Source organism: Sebastes fasciatus, chromosome 17, assembly GCF_043250625.1.
Source record: "Sebastes fasciatus isolate fSebFas1 chromosome 17, fSebFas1.pri, whole genome shotgun sequence".
NCBI lineage: Eukaryota > Metazoa > Chordata > Actinopteri > Perciformes > Sebastidae > Sebastes > Sebastes fasciatus.
The window spans coordinates 2027389-2052614 of record NC_133811.1 but is presented as its reverse complement, the minus strand read 5'-3'; the positions used below and the strand labels follow the sequence as shown (position 1 = coordinate 2052614).

General features: G+C 41.9%; 1 protein-coding gene across 1 annotated transcript; it reads right to left on the bottom strand.

The window, feature by feature from the left end:
* Positions 1–5762: 5762 nt before the first annotated feature.
* LOC141754906 (uncharacterized) lies at positions 5763–6564 on the bottom strand. Its single transcript, XM_074614340.1, has 2 exons — positions 5977–6564; positions 5763–5942 (listed from the first exon to the last, which is right to left on the bottom strand). The coding sequence occupies exons 1-2, from the start codon at positions 6562–6564 to the stop codon at positions 5763–5765; spliced, it is 768 nt and encodes a 255-aa protein (XP_074470441.1).
* Between the last annotated feature and the right edge of the window lie 18662 nt (positions 6565–25226).

The window sequence follows — 25226 nt, the reverse complement described above, 5'->3', positions numbered from 1 at the left end:
CTGTTTTTTGTAGTGTTCAAATGTTTTTAATAAAAGAGTGTGTGTTAAATTACATGAGATTTATTGTTGTTGTTGTTGTTTTTTTACCTTGGTATCGAATTGGTATCGAGAATCGTAGAAATTCACTGGTATTGGTATCAACTACTTGATGTCACTTCAAATACCGCCGCTTAGTCAGTGCCCCTCGGCATCGGAGACCGACACATGGGGGTTCTCCTCTTGCGTTACTTTTGGACGGACCATGGACGACATGTCAATATACGCTAGTTACAAGCATAGTGCCCTTCAAAATAAACTTCAGATTTCACAGGAAGTAAGGTTTAGGCAACACAAGCACTTAGTTAGGGTTAGGAAACAGTCGTGGTTGACGTTAACTTCACTGACTAGCAACTCACGGGACTGACGATACTAACGACTCACGGGACTCACCGACGAGTCACATGAATGTTTGCATTTTCTCTGAGTGGTCAAACAACTCTGACGGATGCGAAAAAAAAGTCTAAAATTGAAACGTCAGCTGTCAGTCACTCGCAAACTCCGATCAAACGGTCAAACTAAGCAGCGCTGATCAAATATGAATCAATTTTTGGTAGTGTAATACCTATTTCTCTCCTCAGATGTTTTCAGAAACATCTTGTAGTGTACTGTTTAGCTGTAAAATGAGAAAGTTTGTGACCCGGCAGCCATGTTGAGATCAGTTGAGGAAATACCAAGCACCACTCACCAGTCAGAGCAAACTTCCTCATTTTACAGCTAAACTAAGATGTTTCTGAAAACATTTTATGCAAGAAATAGGCATAACAATAACTGATTAGTTTTAGAGCATTGATTCATATTTGATCAGCGCTGCCTAGTTTGACCATTTGATCGGAGTTCGCGAGTTATTCATAGGTTTCAGTCACGTGAAACGTGCGGATATCTGGAGGGCAAAACAATGGACCACGATGGCGGCTCACAGTGGATTCTCCGTAGCAGGGAAGCACAAGCCTGTCAATGTTCCATCTGGTTCAAGCCACACATATTTAGATCATCTATCAACAGAAGAAAAACGAAGATACGGGCACAATCTACAGGTTTTGGGGACTGGTGATCCATATACAGCTCCCTCCACAGTATTTCAGTCACTAAAAACAGCGAAGTCGCTGCCAGAACTCCACATGTTTACATCTATCTTGTGGAGACTCCCTCACCTTACACTGCCGCCACGATGAAAGCCTACAAAAGTACAGACAGTTCTATGTATTTTCGATCTGGATGGGTCAATGATGCTGCCGTTTGGGAGGTGAAGGACAAGACATTCTTCATTGTCAAAGCAAAGGTGAGTGCTAATTAACTAACATTAATTGTAGCTAGCTATCTGACGTTGATTTGTGTGTGGTTAGTTTCAGGGTCACTGTAGTCAGCGTTGGTAAGACAGTAGTGACAGGCAGTATTCATTTGGTATGTTTAACACAGTGTCTAATGACATATAAGTCTAATGAAAACGTATTGTTCCGATGTCAGGTAAACTATTCCTACAGATTAAATGAGCCGCCACTGACAGCCTGTGTTGCTGTGGAGAAGGAGGGACTGATGCGATTTGGCCACTGCACCTGTATGGCAGGTTTAGGAGAGGTGCGTTCGCATGAGGGTGCCATACTCTACGTTTTGCTAGCAGCTGTTAACAAACTGAGTGGCACTGCATGCACAGATGAAGCCTGTGTCTGGAATGAGCCTGGTATGGCAGCCGTAAGGACAGTAGGGTATGCACCACGGAGCCAGATAGCTTTCACAAAGGCCCAGAGAAAGAGATCTGCTGATGGTTGCGGTGACCTTCCCCCTGCCAAGATTCCACCTCCAACCACAGATGAATGCACAGCATTCTACAATATGCTACGTGTATCAGAAGACACTGAAAGGGAACCTGTCTGTTGTCCCTGGCCATGCAAAGAGGTACGATCCTCGGGCAGTGCAGCTGAACATCCCTGCATCCCTAAACAAGATGTACAAGCCCCAGTACGGGTCACTGTCACACCAAGAACTGCAGGCAAAGAGTGAAGAGATCTTTACAGGGTTGAGCATAACAGAAGAACAGGTCAGTCAGTAAATATGGTTGAAGATGTGCATGTCAGGAATATCACAGGGACAAGTAACTAGGATAACTCAAGTTCAGAAAACATTTTTGTCCACAGAACTCATTAAAGTCATCTTTTTCACTTTTTTTTCAATCAAATTTAATTCATCACTGTTTAGTTTTGTCACATATTATAAACTTAACTCAACCTTATTTGTCATAACCCGGCCCGTGGGCCATGACAAAAACGGGAACGGACACAAAATGCCAAATAATATAAAGTATTTATTATAACAAATAATATAAATTGAGAATCAAATGTAGTTATGGAATGTGTGAGTCAGTGAAATCAGAAGTGTCAATGTGGGTGTGCTTGAATAATGTAGTGTGAGGTGTTGTGATCCGTGTAAACCACCAGGGGAGCTCCTCCTGCCCCTACATAGACCTCAAAATGCTGCAACGCCCAAACAAGTGCCAACCCTTCTTTCTCAATGACAGAATAATTAAATTGTTGATGATTAAACTTCTTTGAGAAAAAACTGACTGGTTTCACCACCCCCTGATCGTCCCCCTGGAGCGAGACGGCACCTGCTCCCACCTGGCTGGCATCCACCTGGAGCATGAAGGCATGATCGAACCGCGGCGCTGCCAGCACAGGAGATAAGCACAACAGAGATTGTCAGATGCTTGCTGACATTGAGATGACCAGACATATTTTGCTTTGGACTTCAGCAGATCAGTAAGAGGACACACCACAGTGGAGAAGTTCTTACAAAAACTCCTATTTTACCCCACTAACCCCAAAAAACGCTGCATCTGTTTCTTTGTTAAAGGCTGCGGGTACTCAGCTACTGCTGTAACTTTGGCCTGGACAAGAGTCACACGGCCCTGCCCTACCACACGACCCAGATATGTCACCGTTGCCATGGCAAACTCGAACTTGGCTAAATTGATGGTGAGGCGCGCCAGGTGTCACTGTAAATAACTACATCGTCCAAATATACAGAACAGTCCTCCAAACCTGATACAACTCTATTAATTATGCACTGGAACGTTGCGGGTACGTTTCTGAGTCCAAACGGCATTACCACATAGGAGAATAACCCGGAAGGTGTAATGAATGCAGATATCTCCTGTGCGCACTTAGACAGGGGAACCTGCCAATATCCCTTAAGACAGGAGGCGGCAACCGTTACTAATCAAAGATCCATTTTTGCACCCTCTTCCACCAAATCAAATTTGTCTGGAGCTGCAAAACATATTTGATAACACAGCTTATAAAGTTTTATATATAGTTATACTATATATATAAAAAAAACTATAGTTTGTTGCATTTATGAAATTATAGAACGAGAATAAAGAAAAAATTGTATTGCTATTTTTACCTGTTAACCAAACTCTTATGAAGAGGAGAAAAAAAAATACACTGGCATGTGTAGGCCTACCTTGAAGTAAATTAAACACAGAACTATGCAGGCCTGTTGGAGTCCTCCCCATATTTGTGGAAAATAAATAAATTAAAAAGTAGCCCACTTTGAAATAAATAAAACATGTAGCTGCAGCCTAATAGATTAAAAAGAGTATACGTAAAAGTCCATTTCAGTGTGCCGTCATCCTCTTCTGTTTTTTTCCTCAGTCACTTACAGCAATCAACCATCGCACTTGAACATAAAACACAACTACATCAGCTCAGGGTCTAAAATAAATATTTTTTGATAAATAATAGCCTATTAAATGATAGTGTTCTCACCTGTTTAATGTGACTTCTGTTTCTGAACATCAATGCAGAGCTTCTCTATATCAGGGTTGTAAGATGTTACTTTGATCTTCATAAATGACTGCAGGCTGACATCTGTGAGGCGGGAGCGATATTTGGATTGGATCACAGGCGATTGAGTATGCTTGAGCTGAATTGATGTCCTCAATTTCCTGACTGGTGATGGTGGTTGCCATTTTATTGGCCCTGTCCGTGACGGTCTCTGCAGAGAGAGGCATCTCTCTGATTTTCTGAACAATTTCACGTTTGTTTTTGAAGTCAGAGAATAGATGCTCTGATATTTTAATGAACGATTCTTTCATGTATTCTCCATCTGTGAACTTCTTTCCACGCTTTACTATCTCATGAGCTGCCACAAAACAAGCAGCAGTTGGGTTTGGAGACTTGATCCACTTCTTGAAAGTATGTTTACTCTGCTCAGCTTTCTGCAGCAGTTCCGAAATCGCTCTTTTTCGCTCATCTCCAGCTTGGTACTTTTCAGCAAATGCTGTGTGCTTGTTCTGGAAATGTCTTTCAACATTACATTTCTTGTTGTTGGCTAATTTCTCGCCACATATCAAGCATACAGGGAAGCCAGCATCGTCGGCAGTGAAAGCAAATTAATCTGTCCACCCAGAATTTAACTCTATTTTCCTCTGAGACTTTTCTTTTTTTGGATTTATCCATGGTTAGCTTACCGAGGCCGCGGGGGTCAGCAACTCTAGATTAGCCAACTGCAGGTAAAGGCACGGCCCGGCGACGTAGTAGGATGTGCTGCATATTTTAGTTGACTAAATATTAACACATTTTTTGCATTTTCAGTGTCACAGTAAAAGTTTTTGTCACGTTTTTTGTCAAAGCTACCTTTTTCCACCTCAAAAACATAGCTCGTCTCCGCCCGTCACTCTCCTTCTCTGCTGCCGAAACTCTCATCCACACTTTCATCACTTCCAGAATCGACTACTGAAACCGCATTCTTTACAACTCACCGTCCAAAGTCCTCAATAAACTCCAATACATGCAGAACTCTGATGCCCGTCTGCTCACCCATTCCCGGTCCTGTGATCACATCACCCCTGTCCTCCAGAACCTCCACTGGCTCCCTGTCCCACAACGCATCCAGTTCAAACTTCTTCTCCTCACTCACAAAGCCCTCCATAACCAGGCCCCCTCCTACCTCACAGACCTGCTCCACCATCACACTCCTTCCCGCTCCCTCTGCTCCTCTGATGCCAACCTCCTGTCCATACCGCTCAGAGCCAAGCACCGGACCTGGGCCTCCTATCCATACCACTCAGATCCAAGCACCGGACCTGGGGCGACAGAGCATTTGCAATAGCCGCCTCCTCCCTCTGGAACTCACTCCCCAAACACATCAGAGACTGCACCAACCTGTCCACATTCAAATCACTAATCAATACACACCTTTTTTTAACTGCTTTTAATGTGTAATTAATATTGTGTGTTTTATATTTTTTTTATGATGTCCTTGTTTTATGATATTTTTGTCTGTGTAAAGTGTCTTTGAGTTTTTAGAAAACCACTATATAAATAAAATGTATTATTATTATTAATATGAATATTATTAATAATATTATTAATATTAGTATTATTATTATTATTATTATTATTAAAAACCCAGTTGAACCACTAATAACAAAAGCATGATTCAAACAAGTTATTTTATATAGACTGGAGTGTCTCTCTGTGGCATATATGCTTGTGTGATGACAACATTCAGTAAAAAAAACACACTTGTCCATGATAACATACAGTAAAAACTGTTATAATGTTTTTTTTTAATATTCTAACAGGAAGTTCATTTGTTTCATTGACAAACTTGACATGAAATCAGTTATTTATGATTAAAAGTATGAATTCATAATTTTCATTGTCATTATTTCATTGATGGAAATAAAAATTCCACAGTGCAGTGATACACTTTTTTAATGTTTAACCCAAAGGAACGACTGAGGGAGCTGAATTTGTCAGTGTACAGCACACATGGACTATTTGATCTAGAGGTGTGAGACCTTTAGGATGCTCAGCTTCACACATCTGAATTCCAATTGTACTTTGAAGGACGGTATACCGATTCCAAGCCTCACCGATAACTCTCGACACGGATCCTAACTGATGCAAGTCCTCGTGTTGACTCCAATTCCACTGGACCCATTTGCTTTTTCCCTTTAGTAAAAGCTGGGATCTTCAGCTCAGCATTGTACAGACCAACTGAATCTGCCACATCAAACCCTCTATCAGCTAGTATCACATCTCCAGGGTTGAGGTGATCTAAAAATCCACTGCTCTCAGTCAAATGTTTGTCTGATGTTCTGCCTCCCCATCCTTTTGATAGAAAAGAAACTGTTCCTTGTGGTGTTATGCCAATTAGATATTTCCTGGTATGGTGGTGTTTGTATTTTGAGTATGTCTGTGCTCTTGCTCTTAGGTCTATAGGCTTTTCAATGAAAATCTCAAAGCAGTCAATAATGCAGACTCTTTTACGAAAGACCTGTCTAAATATCGTAGGCATCGACAGCTGAAGCTCTTCTCGATTTGGCCAAAACAGAAGTGCTGGAACGAGCCTCGCGTTCAACACTTCACTGGTGTTTCTAAATGTTCTACTAGCAGTTGGAATTGAGATCTTAAAAATACAACCAAGCAATGAAAGGGGAAGGTTCATTTTCAGTCTCATAAGAGTTAGCAGCAGTTGTTGGAAGGGAGAGAGGTTTGTACCAGTCTGCAAAAACGACATCACAAATGTTAACCGGAGTCTCTGCTGTACTCTGCTCCTCTGCTCCTCTGCCTCCCTTCACTCACATACCGCGCTCGTTCGCTCCACTCTCACGTGAACGCGCGCACACTCCACACTGCAGAAGAGTTAGTTTAGCTCTGAGAATATCTAGTGAATGTACAGTGGACGTTTGTGCAGAAATAACTGCTGCAGCTCCTCCAGACCAACAGAGGTTTCCCGTGTCTTGTGAAGTGACGGGGCTCCGCAGAGAGAAACGTTATCGTCTCTGACCAAAACTCCGGTGTCTCCCCTGTTCCCTCCGGCCGCGGTCGGGAGGCTGAAGCAGGAAAAGCCAACACTAGGATCAGCACTGATTCATGGAGAGACCTTCGTCTGGTCAGCTAACATTACTGCCAAGCAGCTGAAATATAGAGTGATATTGTTCTTTTAGCTGACGTGTGTCGCCTCACTGTTTTGAGCGATGCTCGTTCATGTCTATGTAGAGCGAGCATGAGCGCGAGCAACAGGACGCTGACTTTCGTTGACTTAACGGCCACAGGTGTTGCTGTTAACAAGACATTTCTGATTCTTACAAACAGTCCCTTTAATTGTGTCCTTCAGCCTTTCGGTTTCCTCCTGAGTTTATTACATTCCCTTTGTAATCTTTCAGTCTTTTCCTTACATGGTCTGTTGTCACACTGTTGTTCATCCTCAGCAGGTGGAGCAGGCTCAACGTCTGGCACTGATGACAACCCCAGGAGGACATCCACTGCATCTTGCCTCTTTTTCTCCTCCACCCTTTTGTTCTTCATTCTGCTGTGGTGCTCATACCTTTCCATGTTTCTCTCTTTGTTCTTCTTCTTGGTGGCTGGTGTGTGTGTGAGAAGACGGATGGAACCCAGTCGGGGGACAGCGGCTCATCACATTTGGCACCTATAATGATACAAGAGAGCTTATGTCCAATATATGCCAACAAGTTAAAAGTTCAGTTCAGTTTTTAGATACCGTTCATGCAAACTGGTAGAACAATCTCTCCCTTCCAACAACAGCTTTTATCTCTTCAGACTGGAAATGAACCTTCCCGTTAACGATAACGATCGAACCCCGCTTACTACAACCTCCGGTCCAAAACAGTTGGGACGCTGCGTGAAACGTAAATAAAAACAGACTCATCACATTCAGAATGAAACTTTAACATCTTGTCTTTGTATTTAATTCAACAAAGATCGAAAAGGATTTGCACATAGTTGTATTCTGATTTTATTTACAACAGCGTCTGAACTTCTTTGACTCAGGTAGTATTTACCTAGCGTTAGCTAACAGCTGAAGTTAATGTCACTCACTGGAGTTGGTTGCGTTGGTCTATGATAACGAATTATGTCGGAACAATGACATGCAGATATAATGACTAAGAATATAATAATTATCATGCACGGTGGTAAATTGAGCTTACCTTTAATGAAATGTTCAAAGCAAATACGTGTGTACTGCGATGGCTGCCACTGTTTTCCCTCCCCAGGGACAGAGTCACGTCTGATGACAGAAATCCACAATCTCCTCCTTTCTAAGTTGTCTTTTTGTGAAGGGATACGGTAAAAGCACAGCCCAGGTTTGTCTCCCCGTCGGTTAGTGCATCCAATCGCACAACAACTGTCCGGCATTTTCAATAGATGGAGAAAATCAAAAGGTCTGCGACGAAATTCAGTCAACATGTTAGCCGGCGGGCAGCGGGAGACGGCGTTGTTTTGCCCTCCAGGGTGGGGGGGCGTTCCTAGTGGGCCGTGACGTCACGAGAAAACTATGAATTGACAGCTGCCTCCGTTGAATGAACAGCCAATAGGAACGCTCTCTCTCTCTGAAATGACCTGCGATTGGTCAAAGTCTCCCGTCACGGGCTAGATGTTCTAAAGCCTGAAAACAGAGCCATGAGGAGGAGCAGAAGTCTAGTTATCTCTCAGAACACTTGAATTACAATATGCTGAAAGGTTATTATAGGATTTTTGCCCAATGATGCCAAAAACATTCTGCCTACTGAAGCTTTAAGACGCGAAGAGAGGAGGCAAGGAAAGGAATCGAGGATGTACAAATGGGAAAGGCCACATGTAATGTTAGCCCAAGATTGTCATTCACTTATTATTAGTATTCATATCATGTGATATTTTTTGTGTAATAGTATTTGAAACATCTCTTGTCAACCATTATGTCAAAACGTAAAGACTTAAAGGGCCAGGGTGTAGCATTTTGGGGGATCTATTAGCTGAAATGGAATATAATATTCATAATTATGTTTTCATTAGTGTATAATCACCTGGAACTAAGAATCGTTGCGTTTTTGTAAGTTTAGATTGAGCCCTTAATATCTACATAGGGAGCGGGTCCTCTCCACGGAGTCCACCATGTTCAGAATAACCAAACACTGGCTCTAGCGAGAGCCTTTTGCATACAGTATTTATGTTAGTTGAAGGCCACCGTAGTTCTCCAACACGCTTGTGAAACTGAGGTAAAGTGAGAGTGCTAAACCGTGGTACCGCCAGCCGCCGTCTGACTTCCGTTGCTCCTAAAGTAGTGTTATTATGGTACGGATGGCCTCTGAGTGAGGCCAACGGCGTTACCATGGTTTTGCACTCGGCAGCTCACTTCTTGGAAAGGGAGGAGTGAGCAGAGGGGTACTCAGTTGGTTGCAATCTGCAACCACACCACTAGATGCTACCAAATCCGACATGCTCTCCCTTTAAGATTATTGTCTAACAATATAATTCCAACTGGAACAAACACACATCTTCGACACAAATTCGACCCTATAACCACATACACTGTCTTTGTTCTACACCCTGTAGAACAAAGGCAGGCACTCATACATTCATAAGTAATATCAGGTGCAATATCTCTTATTTAAGGATAATGTTGTTTCACACCACAATGACAGCAGACATCTCATCTCTTATTCATGATCCGTGATAGTCCCGTCTCTATCGAGAAAATTATCTTTCACTTCTACTTAGCTTCACGCCGTTAAGCGTGCAGACTTGCACCTCTTTGAAATTCCAGCATCACTTGCAGAACTGAGAGCTTTATTAGTCAAAATGATGAGTTTCTGCATTCATCCAAAAGCCTAAATGCAAAAGAATAAGCAATAAAAACAAAACAAATGGTGTGATTATTTGAAGTTCATGCCCAGTGGTGATAAAGTGTTTAGGTATGAGATGACTGAGTGTGGCGTTGTGGTGCATGTTGCATCGTGACTCATTCTCCCTGCTGCCTCTCTCGCCTTTCCTCACCTCCCTCCCTCCCTCCTGTCCTCACTCCCCCACGCTGGGAATTATGCAACACTCTGCAGGGCTGTCAGGAAAGGAATGAAGTGTGTGTGTGATGGGGGGGAGATGGATGGAGAAAGAAAGACAGATTCAAGTATATATGAGAGCAAAAGAGAGAAAGACAGGGAGAGACTTATCCTCGTTTATAAACCTCTCCCTCCGTCCTCCTCCTTCATTCATCACTCCCATCCGCTCTCACACATCCTCCGTTCCTTCACTCCTTCTTCTCCCATCAAGGTCGACGACAAGGACGGTCCAGCCACAGTTGCTGGTCTGTGATTGGCTGTCGTATCAGAGTATAGGGCCTTAAAGAGACAGCAGGATGGCAGAGTACCAGCCGGGGGAGGCGTGACTGTTTGACAACTCCTGCCTCACACTCACGGAGTTTCCCAAAACCCCAGCCCCACCCTCTCTCCTGAAATATTTATCGTTAGCAGTTAAAATAGCGTTTAGAGCTGGCAGTGGGTGCTGTTTTTGATCTGTTAGGGCTCCTAAAGGGAGAGCAAGGTCAGAGTGACGTCCTGCCCCTCAGTAGTTATTGATCACTTGTATTTATAGACACACTTTAACATACAACTCTGTAGCCCCACGTTGTCTCATACAAGTGGAATCATGGTCTTTAAATGTGTAGGCTGGAAGTAGTAGTAAAGTGAATTTGAAATTACACCCGACACTCTGGAGATTTGTATTTGGTTTTCAAACTGTTTCGGAGTTAAAGAAGGAACATAAAGGAGGGAAAAACACAGTTCTATTAACATGCTACTATGCTATTAACATCCACTGCTCTTCTCCCTGTACACCAACGGCTGCACCTCCAGACACCAATCTGTCAAGTTCCTTAAGTTTGCAGACGACACCACCCTCATCGGCCTCATCTTCGAGGGTGATGAGTCTGCCTACAGATGGGAGGTTGACCATCTGGCATCCTGGTGCAGCCAGAACCACATGAAGCTGAACGCTCTGAAGACAGTGGAGATGGCAGTGGACTTCAGGAGAAACTCAGCCCCGCTCCCCCCCCTCACCCTGCGCGGCTCCCCAGTCAACACGGTGGAGTCGTTCCGTTTCCTGGGCACAACCATCTAAAAATCAGTAAGGCCCAGCAGAGGATGTACTTCCTGTGGCAGCTGAAGAACAGGGACAAGGCCAGGCTGCAGCGGGTCATCCGTTCTGCAGAGAGGGCGATCGGCTGCAATCTTCCCTCCCTCCAGGAGCTGTACACCTCCAGGACCTTAAGGAGGGCAGGAAAGATTGTGGCTGACCCCTCCCATCCTGGACACCATCTCTTTCAGACTCTGCCATCTGGCAGGAGGTTAAGGTCCATCAGGACCAAAACCTCACGCCATAACAGTTTTTTCCCCATGGCAGTGGGGCTCTCCAACAGCCCCTCCGCCCCCCTGTGTCTGTCTCTCCCTCACACACACACACACACACACACACACTACTGCCCCGCCAACACTGGCTCTCCCCCTCTCTCATACACTCTCAATACCACCCCCTGCTGTATCCCTCTCTCTCTCTCTCCCTCTGATACCTGATTGTTTGCACTCCGGCAATATCTGTTTATATCATGTTTATTTTTGTTTATAGCTTATTTTGTATATTGTATATTGGTAGAATTTAAATTTTTTATTCTTATTTTATTCAAACGTTTTTATCTATTATTTTGTTATTATACTGTTTGACCTGCACCAACATAACCAAAGCAAATTCCTAGTGTATACCTCTTACAGCTGGCAATAAACACGATTCTGATTCTGATTCTGATTCTGATGCACATTTATTTCTAACACAGAGCATCTGAAATAGAGGAGCTGAAATTATACCTGACAGCTATTATGAAGACTAATGATAATTGTATTATGCAGAACAAACACATGAGAACTTGTTGTAAAGCATGATTATCACAACAACAACAAAAAATGCTCAAACCTCCTCTGTAGTTTTGTTTAGTTTTTTTAGTCTCCCCCGCGTCCTCCGACCGCGGCCAACACTGTTTAACAGACGGGCTTCACTAGATACAACCAAGAGGTTTTGGTGCTTCACTGTAGTTTGTGTTGGAGTCTGAGTCTGAACAGTGTAGCCGCACGCGAGCGCGCATGGGACACCGACCCTCAATGATTTATATGTGTAAGAAGTTACAGACACTCCCTTTAATTTGTCCCAAATTTTGGATTATGACCAAAAACCTGCAAAACTAATAACATTCCCAAAAGCCTCAGCTATACTTTGTGTTTAGTGCTAATTAGCAAATGTTAGCATGCATCTCTTCAGGATGATAATAAAGTTGAAGTTAAGAATTTTAATAGACTTTATCACTCAATTATACTTGTGGTGTGATTTGTGTGGATGCTGTTCAGCAGCAATTTTCTTCTTCTTCTTCTTCTTCTTCTTCTTCTTCTTCAATTTCCACTTTGCTTTCATTTTTTTTGTATTCTTGATCAACAAAGCAGGCAGATATTTTGGCGAGTAGTGGATGGGTAAAACCTGAAGGAGGCAGCAGTGCAACAGAAAGGATGCCAGCTGCAGTAAAACCCCGAAGAAGAAGAAGATATTTTGGCAGGTAGCGAGCCGCGGTGAAATGTTGCAATCGTCATTACCGGTAAGCGCGCCGCAGAGTATTCGATTTGAGACAACCATACCCTGAAGTTCACGCACTACTCAAGTACAGAGTGCATACAGTGCACTACATTGAAGTGTACTTCCAGAAGTACGTGGATTGGAACACACTGTGAGACATCACATTTAGTGTACAAAACAAATTGAACTAAACATTTCCAGGGTTTTGCTTATTCTGGTTTAGCCTTTTGTTTCATTTTAGTGATCATCGCCAGATTGTACCTCACCTTTTTTTATTTTGCAATCACATCACTGACTGCATCAGCAGAGTGAGAGCTGACTATGTCAAGCAGTCACTAGCTTGGTTGTTTTATCTGTGTAATATTTGTGTGTGTTTGTGTGTGTGTGTGTGTGTGTGTGTGTGTTTGAGTGAGTCCTTGCCAAAGGACACTTCGACATGCGGACTGAAGGAGCCGGGGATCGAACCGCTGATCTTCCGACTAGTGGATGACCCGCTCTACCACTGAGCCGCAGCCGCCCACCTGTATGTCTCGGGCTGTGCAATGTAATCATCACACCTAACCAATGCAAACACCTGTCGTATTGGTACAGCTGTGTCTGCTCATTTACCTCTCAGATGTGTGATTGTGTGTCTCCATGTTTCTATCTGCAGGACATGTCTGTGCCCGGTGATGCAGCCATAATGTTCATCAGAGCACGCATGGCATCCTGCCCATTTCAAGGTACTTCATCATACACACACATACAAGACACACACACACACACACACACACACACACACACACACACACTCACATTCCTGTTACTTGCTTTTGCCTCCTGTACAAAATGAGCACCATTACTGTGATGGTAAAGCAACAAAAAAAGTTATGTAAACTCAGAAAAAATAGTTTGGAAATTTGTGTTTGCTCGATTATTTCAGATGCCTGATGTGCATGAGGCCTGCTGGGTGCTGCGCTCTACTAAAGTGATCATTTGGTGTCTGCTCCAAGCATCGGCATGCCACGTTTGTCTAATCTGGATAAGGCCCGTGCGAAATACTTGGGCGCTACCCACATAATCAGCTGTGCTGCTCATCCCACAAATGCATGATCATTACAAGTTGGACATCATTGTGAAGGTAAATAAACAGGCTTTCCAACCATGTAAAATACAATGACCATTAGCATTGTAACAACAGAGAAATAATCCACCAAACACAAGTTTCCCAACTTTTTTTTTCCAAGTTTATTTACATGCTATTTAAATTTTTACAAAGGGTGGCTCCATTCTCCATCATCTCCAAATATAGTGTTCTTTTTTTTAACCCCACTTTGAGTCACAATTTCAAATTCTTAAATTGTTTAGATTATTCAGTGTAAAGACAAATGTATTATTCTTCAAAATGATGTTCAGTGTACATTTTTCGAGTTATCTGCAGTCGCGTTGAAGAGCTTGTTTAAAGGGGAGCACCACCTGAGAATTCCAATATGTTATTTCCCTGGCCTAATAAAGCTCAATCAATATTTGTGAACATGAGCTCCTCTCTCTCAAAACCAGAAATCAGAGAAGTAAGTCTCAAACTGGTGATGTCATATGGAATAAAGTCTGGTGCTGCTCTCTAGACAATGAATGGGAGACCCACATAATGTTTTTCTTTTTTATACCCGATGAGCTTAATTCTATTGTATTGTTCTTGGTTGTGAAACAGAACATTTACCCATATACTCAGAACATTCCCCTGTCATCTCGAACATCTTTCCCAATTCATTGTCTGTGGAGCTGTGCCATACTTTATACCCTATGACAGGGGTCAGCAACCTTTACTATCAAAAGAGCCATTTTAGGCAAAAAAGAAAACAAAAATCTGTCTGGAGCCGCAAAACATTTGAGCATTGTGATGTATGAACACAGTTTATAGTCTAAGTATATGCAGTAGTAAAGAAGTCTAATGCAGTGATGGCCAGAGTGAAAATGTACTACGGAGTATTAGGGTCACATTGAGGGGGAAAAAATCGGAGATTTCCAGAATAAAGTCATAATATTACGAGAATAAAGTCATAACTTTACGAGAAACAAATTTATAATATTACGAGAATAATGTAAGAACTTTATGAGAAAAAAAGAAAATAACACGTAAAATTACTACTTTATAATATTATGACTTTATTCTCTAAATCTCAGATTAATTTTTTTTCCTCAATTTGGCCCTAATACTCCGACGTATCGTCGTACCGTAGACCTACAACAATGATAAATAAAAATGAAAATGTAAACAAAGAACAGTTATTTGTTGCCATGTTTATAAATCCACAGGGAGCCGCTGGAGAGGAGCTGAAGAGCACCATGTGGCTCCGAAGCTACAGGTTGCTGACCCCTGCCCTATGACATCACAAGTTTGAGGTTTAGCTCTCTAGCTTTTGAATTTGGGAAGGGTTGTTCATGTGTACTGATATTTTGGACTGTCCACCAAAGGAATAACATGTATGAATTTTCTAAATAAGTGTAGTTCCCCTTTTAACTGTTTTGCTTTTCTCTTTGTGACTGACTTCTTATAGTACAATTAAACTAAGCTTACTGACTGGTGATCCAACACAAGTGCCATTAGACCTATAAGTACGACATTCACACTGTGGCATTTACAGAGTCTGTGAGCTAAAGGTTAGGGCATGTGACCTGAATCCCCAGACATACTGGGAAAGTCTTGGCAAGGGAAATGAGCGAGTAACACCCTCCACTGCATCAGTGAATACCACAGAGATCCCCTGAGCAAGGCACTTAACCCCACAGCTGCTCCAGTAGAGCTGCTCAGAGGGCTGTGGTTGTATTTGGAAGCCCCCTCAGATCTGAATGCTTATAGCTGGACGTCAAACAGCTACATATGCTGAGAATGAGCCCCCTAAATTTAAAATCATATTGATAACGAATAGTGATATCAGAATTTGTAATAAGAAAATAGGAAATATTCGTTGTCCCCAGAGGATGAATCCTAATGACTTTGGCGATCCCCTAATTTTTGCTCTAGAGCCGCCAGCAAGTCAAGTCAAGTCAATTTAATTTATAAAGCCCCAAATCACAGATTTGCCTCAAAGGTCAAAGTCCAGCCATCCCTGTGAAATATCTCAACATCTACTAGATGGATTGGCACAAAATTCTGCACAGACATTTAGTGTTCCTAGATGAAGAATCCTGCTTGATGGTGATGCCCTGACTTTTCCTCTGGTGACACCATGACTTTGACCTTTGTGGTTTTGATTGAATTATCCCAAAAACTATTGGATGGATTTCCATGAAATTTAGCACAAACTTACAATTTTAATAAGGATGAATTGTAATAACTTTGGAGATCCCTTAACTTTTCTCCTCCCACCATCATCCGGTCCAAATTTCAATTAAAGGGGACATGTCAAGCTCATCTTCAGGTTCGTACTTGTATTTTGTGTTTCTACTAGAACATGTTTAGATGCTTTAATGTTCAAACAACACATTATTTTTCTCATACTGTCTGTCTGAATATACCTGTATACACCCTCTATCAGAAACGCTCCGTTTTAGCGCATTTCAACGGAATGGCAACGGAATTGCGTTGCTAGGAAACAGCTTGGGTCCATGTGTACTTCCTGTCAGCTGTTGTCATTCACATACACTGCAACAGGAAATAAACTGGGACACATTTAGAATGTTTACGTTTAAAACCGTGAAACTGTCTAAATATTGTAGATTTGTGACATCACAAATGGACAGAAATCCTAAAGGCTTGTTTCAAACGCAGTTTCTGAATACGGGCTCTGTGTATGTATCTGTGGATTCAGCGTTTTGATACTTTCACAGTATTTATATAGCACTTAAACCTGCTTTATAATATAAAAGACATGAAAATCTCACTTTTTACAACATGGGACCTTTAATGAAATACTTTGGTTTATGACCAAATACCTACAAAACTAAGTTGTAAAAAATAAAGAGAAATATAATTCAATCTGTTTGTTATTGTTGTTACTCTGATTACTTTATTACTGTTGTTACTATGAGGTTTGACAAAGAAATGTTCAGACAAGAATTTGTGTTCAAATTAGCCAAATTATTTAATCAATTAAATGTAATCATGGTCTGGTGCATAACACAGGGTTGCCATCCTGTTTCTCTCCTCTGCTCCACAGATGGCGCCTGGAGGTGTTCGTTCTCCATGGTCTGGAAGGTCACCTGCTGCTCCGTCCACACCAACGTCTGGGTCCAACAGGTCTCCGTTGCTCAAGCAAATGTTGTGCAGGATTGTGCAGCAGGTGATCACCTCCGGAACGTAGAGGATGTCCGTCTCAGCGCCTTCAGGGAGATGGCCCTCCACCTGGTCTTCAGAATGCCGAATGCCCTCTCCACAACACATCTGGCTTTGGACAAACGGCTGTTGAATCTAGCCTGCAGCTGGTTGCGGAGAGGCTCGCGGTATGGTGTGATGAGGGTAATTGGGTTGGAGAGGCAGGGGTAACCGCCATCCCCAATGATGCAGAAACCCGGTGGAGGGTACTTCTGCTCATAGTACAGAGGGCTGTTTTTCAGCACCCTTGCGTCATGCACAGACCCGGTGTAACCAACGCAAACATCGATAAACTTGGCTGTGTGGTCACACACAGCCTGAAGTTGGATGGAGTAAAACAGTTTCCTGTTTAGGTAGCAGGTTGCATCGTCAGAGGGCGGCTTGACTTTAATGTGGCAGTCGTCGATACTACCAGCTACCGTGTTAAAAACAGCCGACCCTGCTAGACGTGTAAAGTCTGCTCCTATGGCAACCAGATCCTCCTCTGTTGGGTGATGAACGATCTGATGGAGGAGAGCCAATATCTTCCCGCTCGTTTTGTGGACTGCCTGGTGAACTGAGGTTTGGGGCATGTCAAATGCCCTGGCCACAACACGGTAGGAAGTTCCACTAGCCAACCAAAACAAGAATACCAGGGACTCGATAACAGGCCCCCAACCGTGATCAGCATCCTTTCCGATGGCTGCCATAAGGGCATTAAAAGACGCCCTGGACAGGCAAAAGTCGACCCGCAGGTCACTCTGGCCGTCAAAATACAGTGCCAGCACTGTGGCATTTAGCTGGCAGTACTGCCTGGGGTTTGGAGGCTGGAGAAAGACAATTAGGACAAGCTATCAATATCTATGTAATTATCTATTTATTTATTTAGGTTAAGTTTTGTGACATGAATTTACTATTTAATAAACTCAGTCATTTCAATGTTATGTGTTTTCTTTTGCATTTACACTTTGCATGACTACACAAAGTTACAATCAAATAGTATTTATAGATGTATTCTGGCATTAATTATCTCTGTTCTATTCTTTTATGTAATGATCAGTCTGATTACAGCACACATACAACTTTAGATGACTGCTTGTTCATGTGTGTGTTTAAAGTAAATTACTGCTGCTCAACAATAGTCTATGGGCCACGTAGATAACGATAAAACAATACAATACGTAAATATACCGGTGTATTTTCAGCTAACAGGAGGACACATCGTAGACGTAGGCGACGATGTTGGAAATGTAATTTCCACTTGGCTTTCATTTTTTTCTTCAACAAAGCAGGCAGATATTGTGGTGGTAGTTGACGGGTAAAACCTGAAGGAGGCAGCAGTGCAACACAAAGAATGCCAGCTGCCGTAAAACCCTGAAGAAGAAGAAGATATTTTGGCGGGTAGCGAGCCGCGGTGAAATGTTGTGATCGTCATTTCCGGTCAGTGCGCCACAGAGTATTCGATTTGAGACGACCCTACCCCGCTGAAATTTACGCACTACTCAAGTTAGTACAAAGTGCACTACATTGAAGTGTACTTCAGGAAGTATGTGGATTGGAACACACTCCAAAGCTACGGTCTCCCCTGTGTCCTCCGACCGCGGCCAACAGCAGTTGGCAGCAAAATAAAAGCAGTTACAATAATAAAATTTTTGTTGGAAAATTGCTGATTTCCTTCACCAACACTGTGTATGAAAGGCTTTAGATGTAGTCTGTCCTCATCACCTCCATTGTTCACACTATCCTTTTTAAAGTTACAGATAGTTTGATGAGACAGCGGTCGTCTCCTGCTGTGTGACAGACAGCTCTGCCAAGAAATCAATCCTCAGATAGTCTGTTATCATAAATGAAATACAGCTCCCATTTGTCTCCCATAGGAACAGTGACAAAGTATCATCCATTCGTCTGATCCATTCTGTTGCAGATAATTAAACCATAATCATAAGCATCCGCAAAGTTTCCCAAAAAAGACAAAATTACATGATTCCTTTCATTTTATACATCTTTTTTTCCTCTGGGTCTGCTTTCATCTCCCTCCACCCATTCATCCTGTTTACAATTTCCTCAATTTTGTTTTGTGTCAGCTGGATGATTAGGGAGCCACGGTTACCTGACAGCTGTTGCTATGGTGACCAGGTCTCTGAAATGTTTTTGTTCTGTTCTTTTCGCTCTCCCCTGTATCTCTGCTTTCCGCTCCAACCTTAAAATACACTCTTTGTTGTTTAACCTTTATGAAGAGATGTACTGAGCATTTCAGCTGTTCTTTCTTTTTCAACAGCAGCCTGCTCAGACTCTGCTGCACACACCTGGGAGTTGCCCAGAACAACCGACTGAGGAAGAGGAAGAGAGAAAAAAGACGAAGAGAGGGTGTAAAGGTGGATGGTGGTGTGCAATACACAGTATTTGGTCTTTTTATGAGGACAAATACAGAGTAATGTGTTTTCAAATGGTAATTTGAAGTAGGAAGCGTAACACTTCTTCGCTGAGGATGTCCTGTTGTTGCTTTTAAAGGTCCCATATCATGCTCATTTTTAGGTTCATACTTGTATTTTGTGTTTCTACTAGAACATGTTTACATGCTGTAATGTTAAAAAAAACACTTTATTTTCCTCGTACTGTCTGCCTGAATATACCTGTATTTACTCTCTGCCTGAAACGGAATTGCAACGGAATTGCTTTTGCTAGGCAACAGTTTGGGTCCATGTTTACCTCCTGATGTTATTTATATACACTGCAACAGGAAATAAACTGGGACACATTTAGAATGTTTACGTTTAAAATTGTGTAATGGTCAAAATATTGTATATTTGTGACATCACAAATGGACAGAAATCCTAACGGCTTGTACAAAATGTCCCATATTGTAAAAAGTGACATTTCCATGTCTTTTATATTACAAAGCAGGTTAAAGTGCTAATGAGCATGATATGGTACCTTTAAGATCTACAAGCCAAATGCCTACTTTTTACTAAACAATCATCCGGACAAAGATAAGCTAGCTAATGTTATGCTAACGGAGTACTAACAAAACGTTGGCTAATACTGCATATTCCATCTACCTGTATGAAACCCATAACCTTAGCCTACCTTTGTGTCTGACTGTATACTATATATTCTATAATTCGTCTTTTGAATCTTATTCACTGTGCAGTGTTCTGTGTTATCTTTTGACTGTAAACAGCCAGCGGATGGCAGTCTCACACTTTATCCTCCAAAAATGTCCGACTTGCTGTCGGTGACGTCACATTCCCATTCCTTATTGTTGCATGAAAGATACCAACCTGCCTTATGTAGTCTTTTTATGCCTGCCTTCAGTTTAGAAATACAGTATTGTAATTACAAGACAGAATGATCCAACAGTGCCGGAGTTACTGTCCAGAGAGTCAAGATATACAATCCCCCGCAATTCTTTCTAAGTTAGCAGCATGTCATTAAACGTCTACAGCCATGCTAGCAGCTCTGTGAGTAAAGAAAACCAAGCTGTTAAATAGATAAACCAAAGCTTAATGAAATATGATTTGAATCTAATGAATGATTGTCTCTCTCTCTCTGAACGCAGCCAAGATATTTATGCATGCTATGATCCTTTCCCTTCTGTCTTATTGCATTACATGTTGGGGGCAGGCCGGGGAAACTGCTATAAGACCTCTTGAGTCCTTATACAAACAAACTCTAAAAACTCTGGACAAAAAGACAACGGCATTTTCATCACTGTACAATACTGGAGAAATATAATTTACTGAGCTTTGAGAATTTAGATTATTTTCAAATTTGTGCCTGGTTTATAAAATTCATAATGGTTTGGCCCCTCCTCCACTGCGTGATTTTGTGCATTCTCCCTCAGTAGATTCTATTAGATCCTTAAGAAGATCTTCTATGCTAGATTGTACTGTACCATTTTGCCGCACTGCAATCAGCTTTCTCTGTAAAGGCCACAAATCAGTGGAACAGCCTGCCTGACGACGTGAGGAGCTGCAGCTCTATCAGCACTTTCAAAACCAACTTAAAACGTCTGTTGAAAGCTGCTCAGCTCTGTACTCACTGATCTCTATTCCAACTCCATGGTCTTCATGACTTGCTTTTACTTGACAAGCATACTTTGTGATGTGCTATTGTGTGTAGCTGTGTATTGTGCGTCTTGTGTTTTCTTTCTTGTATGACTCTGTAGAATGTTTCTTTGTTTTGACCTGCCAAGGGACTACTGATGTGAATTAGCTTGAAGCTATAATCTGGTATGGTGCATCAAATGGTGACATTTGTTTTTAAACTGTACATGGTCCCTTTTAAATAAAAAAATAAAACCAATATGACTTTTCGCAAAGATCGTGAATGTCTGCATCAAATTCCACAGTAATCTACCATCCAACAGCTGTGGAAAGGAGGCCTATTTCAGTCTGTGCTATGTCAATCCTGGTGGCACTAGAGGAATAGTCAGAGGATCTCCACATTCAAAATGTCATGGCATCTATTAACAGTTGTTGAGATATTTCAGGGTGGAACAAAGTGGTGGATCGACCGCCATCGCCATCGCCATCGCCATCCCCAGAACCACGCTGCTAGTGTGGTTAAAAGTTGGACATGCTCAGATGCCTAGTACCTCATGGAGAACTGCTAATAATTTGATAAAACACAATTAAGTACAGAATATGCCTCCCCTCTTCTGTCACAATAGCAAAATGCAATAGCACAAACAAGTTTGCAAATTAAACATCAAAAGCAAATAAAGCAGTTTTCCATCATATGAAACTAGAAAACCGGATGAATCCATCGTTACCAAACATGTCATTCTAGCGAAGGAGGTTAAATAACGCTCCAAACTTACGCTACATTTTGCTGAGGCAAAACTGTCATGTTCATTTTCAAAGGGGTCCCTTGACCTCTGACCTCCAGATATGTGAATGTAAATGGGTTCTATGGGTACCCACGAGTCTCCCCTTTACAGACATGCCCACTTTATGATAATCACATGCAGTTTGGGGCAAGTCATAGTCAAGTCAGCACACTGACACACTGACAGCTGTTGTTGCCTGTTGGGCTGCAGTTTGCCATGTTATGATTTGAGCATATTGTTTTATACTAAATGCAGTACCTGTGAGGGTTTCTGGACAATATCTGTCATTGTTTTTTGTTGTTAATTGATTTCCAATAATAAATATATACATACATTTACATAAAGCAGCATATTTGTCCACTCCCATGTTGATAAGAGGATTAAATACTTGACAAATCTCCTTTTAAGGTGCAATTTGAGCAGATACAATTTTTTTGATTAATTTGCGATTAACTATTTTAATCGATTGACAGCCCTAAAAAATAACTCTAAAAAGCTATCTTTTGGCAGCTGGCAACATAAAGATGAGTTGACATGTTGTATTGGAACATGTTATTACTGATGTCATGGAAAGGTAGAAGGGGCTTTCCCAATTTTTTGTGCTTTGTGTTTATTTCCAATTAAAACTTACACAGATATGATGTCTCTTGTTCTTGCTTCCTGGTTGGCTTTACTCAATGCCAATACACAAATAGTCCATGTGGCTGCTACATTACACATCCCACCTACCTTTCCCCCATTGTCACGTCTCTCCAACATTACTTTATGGAGCAGGATGTGTGAGTATTGACACTATTTTTATTTTATCCTGCTCAGATTTAGAATTTGCTAGAAAAAAAACCCACTTGATTGATGGTGCACGCTGGACGACAAAGCAGTGCAGAAACTAGGCCACACTTTAATTATGATAGAGGGGAGTATTGATCCCATCTGAACACGGTGGCTGCCTCTAAGCAGAGGTACAGTCATTCACTCATGCACAGTCTCACAAGCATTCACAGACAAACATTTGCATAGCAACACACACATGTCAACCAAACATTTACACACTTGATCACTGTGTCATTTACTCATGAGCTATGCAGTATGCTTTCCCCTTCGTACATCGACTCACTGTTCGCGGTTGATTCACCTCAGGCGGTGGGATGGGTGCATGTGTGTGTGTGTGTGCATATGGCAGCTGCACAATATTCATAGCCTCCTGCTCTATTTGAAGACTCTAATAACAGCAGTATAATTGTCTAATCTTCCACAGCAGGTGGTGCATACAGAAATAAAGCATGAGAAGCCTCAGCTTTGCTCTGACCGACCATGAACATCACATTGTTTCCATGTGATTTCTGTTTTCTGTTTCTGCTGCTTTTATTGTGTGCCTTGGCCAGGGTTGTCATTTCCCATTAGCACTGTGTAAGCCATCTTTATTCCAGTGTGATGCCAATAAAAGTAGGGGCTTAGGCCTTATTTCTTCTCAGTAAATTCTCTTTTCTTTTGAGCATCACTCTTTCTATTCCTCCTTTCTTTTCCATGTTTTGTCTGTGATTATTTTGCTGTTCTCTAATCCTCTTCAGCCCTGCTCTTCTCTCTTTTCCCACTCTTGTCAGCATGATCTTAAAACAACCCCATGTCTGTGTTCTGCACAGCTGCTCACATCTGTTCGACAAATACCACCATAGTAATGCAGGTTATATCCTGCGTTTGGAGAATAGCCTGGATGCGCCAATCTCTTCCCCCGATGCCGTTGATGTGATGCAGATGTGCACTTTGTTCATGCTTTAGTCTTTTTTTTCTAGTACAGCAACAGAAAAGCTGCAATGGGAACAGCTGCTGCCAACTGAACAGAAATCCTGGAAGAAGATGCTTAATTTAATCTGATTGAGGAATTATGACCGCCATAATTGTTATGTGATAACAAGTTTAATTGTACAACTTCATATGAAATATGACACATCTATAGGCTAAGATAGAGTAACTTTTACAACCTGAGAATTGGTATAATGGGAGCTTCCAAGCATATGTCAGTTATATCTGCCTCATATGTAGCCTATACATTAGAGCTGTCAATTGATTGAAATATTTAATTAATTCATAATAATTAATAATAGCATGATTGTCCATAGTTAATACTGATTCATTATTAAATAAAGTAAAATGTATTAAGTATTAAGTGCTCTTATCAGCATGGGAGTGGGCAAATATGCTGCTTTATGCAAATGTATATATATTTATTATTGGAAATCAATGAACAACACAAAACAATGACAGATATTGTCCAGAAACCTTCACAGGTACTGCATTTAGCATAAAACAATATGCTCCAATCATTACATGGCAAACTGCAGCCCAACAGACAACAACAGCTGTCAGTGTGTCAGTGTGCTGACTTGACTATGACTTGCCCCAAACTGCATGTGATTATCATAAAGTGGGCATGTCTGTAAAGGGGAGACTCGTGGGTACCCATAGAACCCATTTACATTCACTGATCTGGAGGTCAGAGGTCAAGGGACCCCTTTGAAAATGGACATGACAGTTTTTCCCGCCAAAATTTAACCTAAGTTTGCTGTGTCATTTGGCCTCCTCCATGGTTGGTAGCAATGGATTCCTTAGGTTTTGTAGTTTGTCAGACTCTGAATTGACAGAAATGTGATCCTCATATTCTGAAAACTTCCTCTTCCTCTTCCAAAGGTTCTCTCTTCTAAAATCATTTCTAAAGCCCTCTGAGCAGAGAATCTTTTCCCCATCTTGATCGATTGTGATAAGGAGCCACAAAGCCAATTTGCAGCTGGGATATAGTGTGAGAAAATATAGAATAGTTCCCGCAAGACAGAGGGCAAAATATGCGGGAATGTGGGAGCAGACAGGTGTCGGTGCTTGAAATGTAACAAACTTGTGCGGGAACAGCAGGAGCAGAAAGACAAAACTCACACACATATAGAAACAAACACAACCAAACACACACACACGCACGCACATGCACACACACACACACACACACACACACACACACACACACACTTACAGCAGGCCCAGGTAAGAGGAGGACAGAGTGACGGTACTGTCACAGCACCTACAATACAATTTCCACACATTTATCTCCCTCAGGTCCAGTGGACCCGAACACCACATGCGTAATATAATTGTGTAGGGGGGTGTACAGTGTGCAGTCATTGAAAATGTGTTCTTTTATATGTTCTTCACAGAAAATGAGCCAAGGCCAATGAGTCTGAGGTTGAAAAAATAATGAATCGCTTCATTTTTCTTTTAGTAAACATTGAAAACGGGTCCCACAGACCTGAACACCACACAAGGGTTAAACTAGCTTTTGTATTTTTTTGTTTGCCCTTTTAGATCAGTGATTCAACTAAACAAAGACCTTTCACATGAACCAGTGATTCTCCTCATGTTGTTCTCTAGTGCATTAACATTTCTGATGAAATCATTAAAAAAAGAAGATTTGATTCCCTTGTTTCCAAAGAGTATTTATCGCCTAAAAGCTGAGATGAGGAGCATACAAGCTCATTTGATCAATATATATATTGGGTATATGAACGCAGCAGCAGTCTGTTAGAACATGTACCTCGTTGGTCTCATCCGCGGAGTGACAACCAGGGAACCCTGAGTGCTGCGGCAGCCTGGGCACAGCCGCGGAGGGAGACAGCATCCGAAGAAGAAGCCTGCTCTGCGGGTC

Bases quoted from the DNA above. Each gene is read 5' to 3' on its own strand.
- LOC141754906 (XM_074614340.1), bottom strand. From the start codon at position 6,564: ATGTCGTTTTTGCAGACTGGTACAAACCTCTCTCCCTTCCAACAACTG. The intron at 5,943-5,976 runs GTGGAATTGGAG...GACTTGCATCAG, and splicing joins GGAAAAAGCAAATGGGTCCA to TTAGGATCCGTGTCGAGAGT.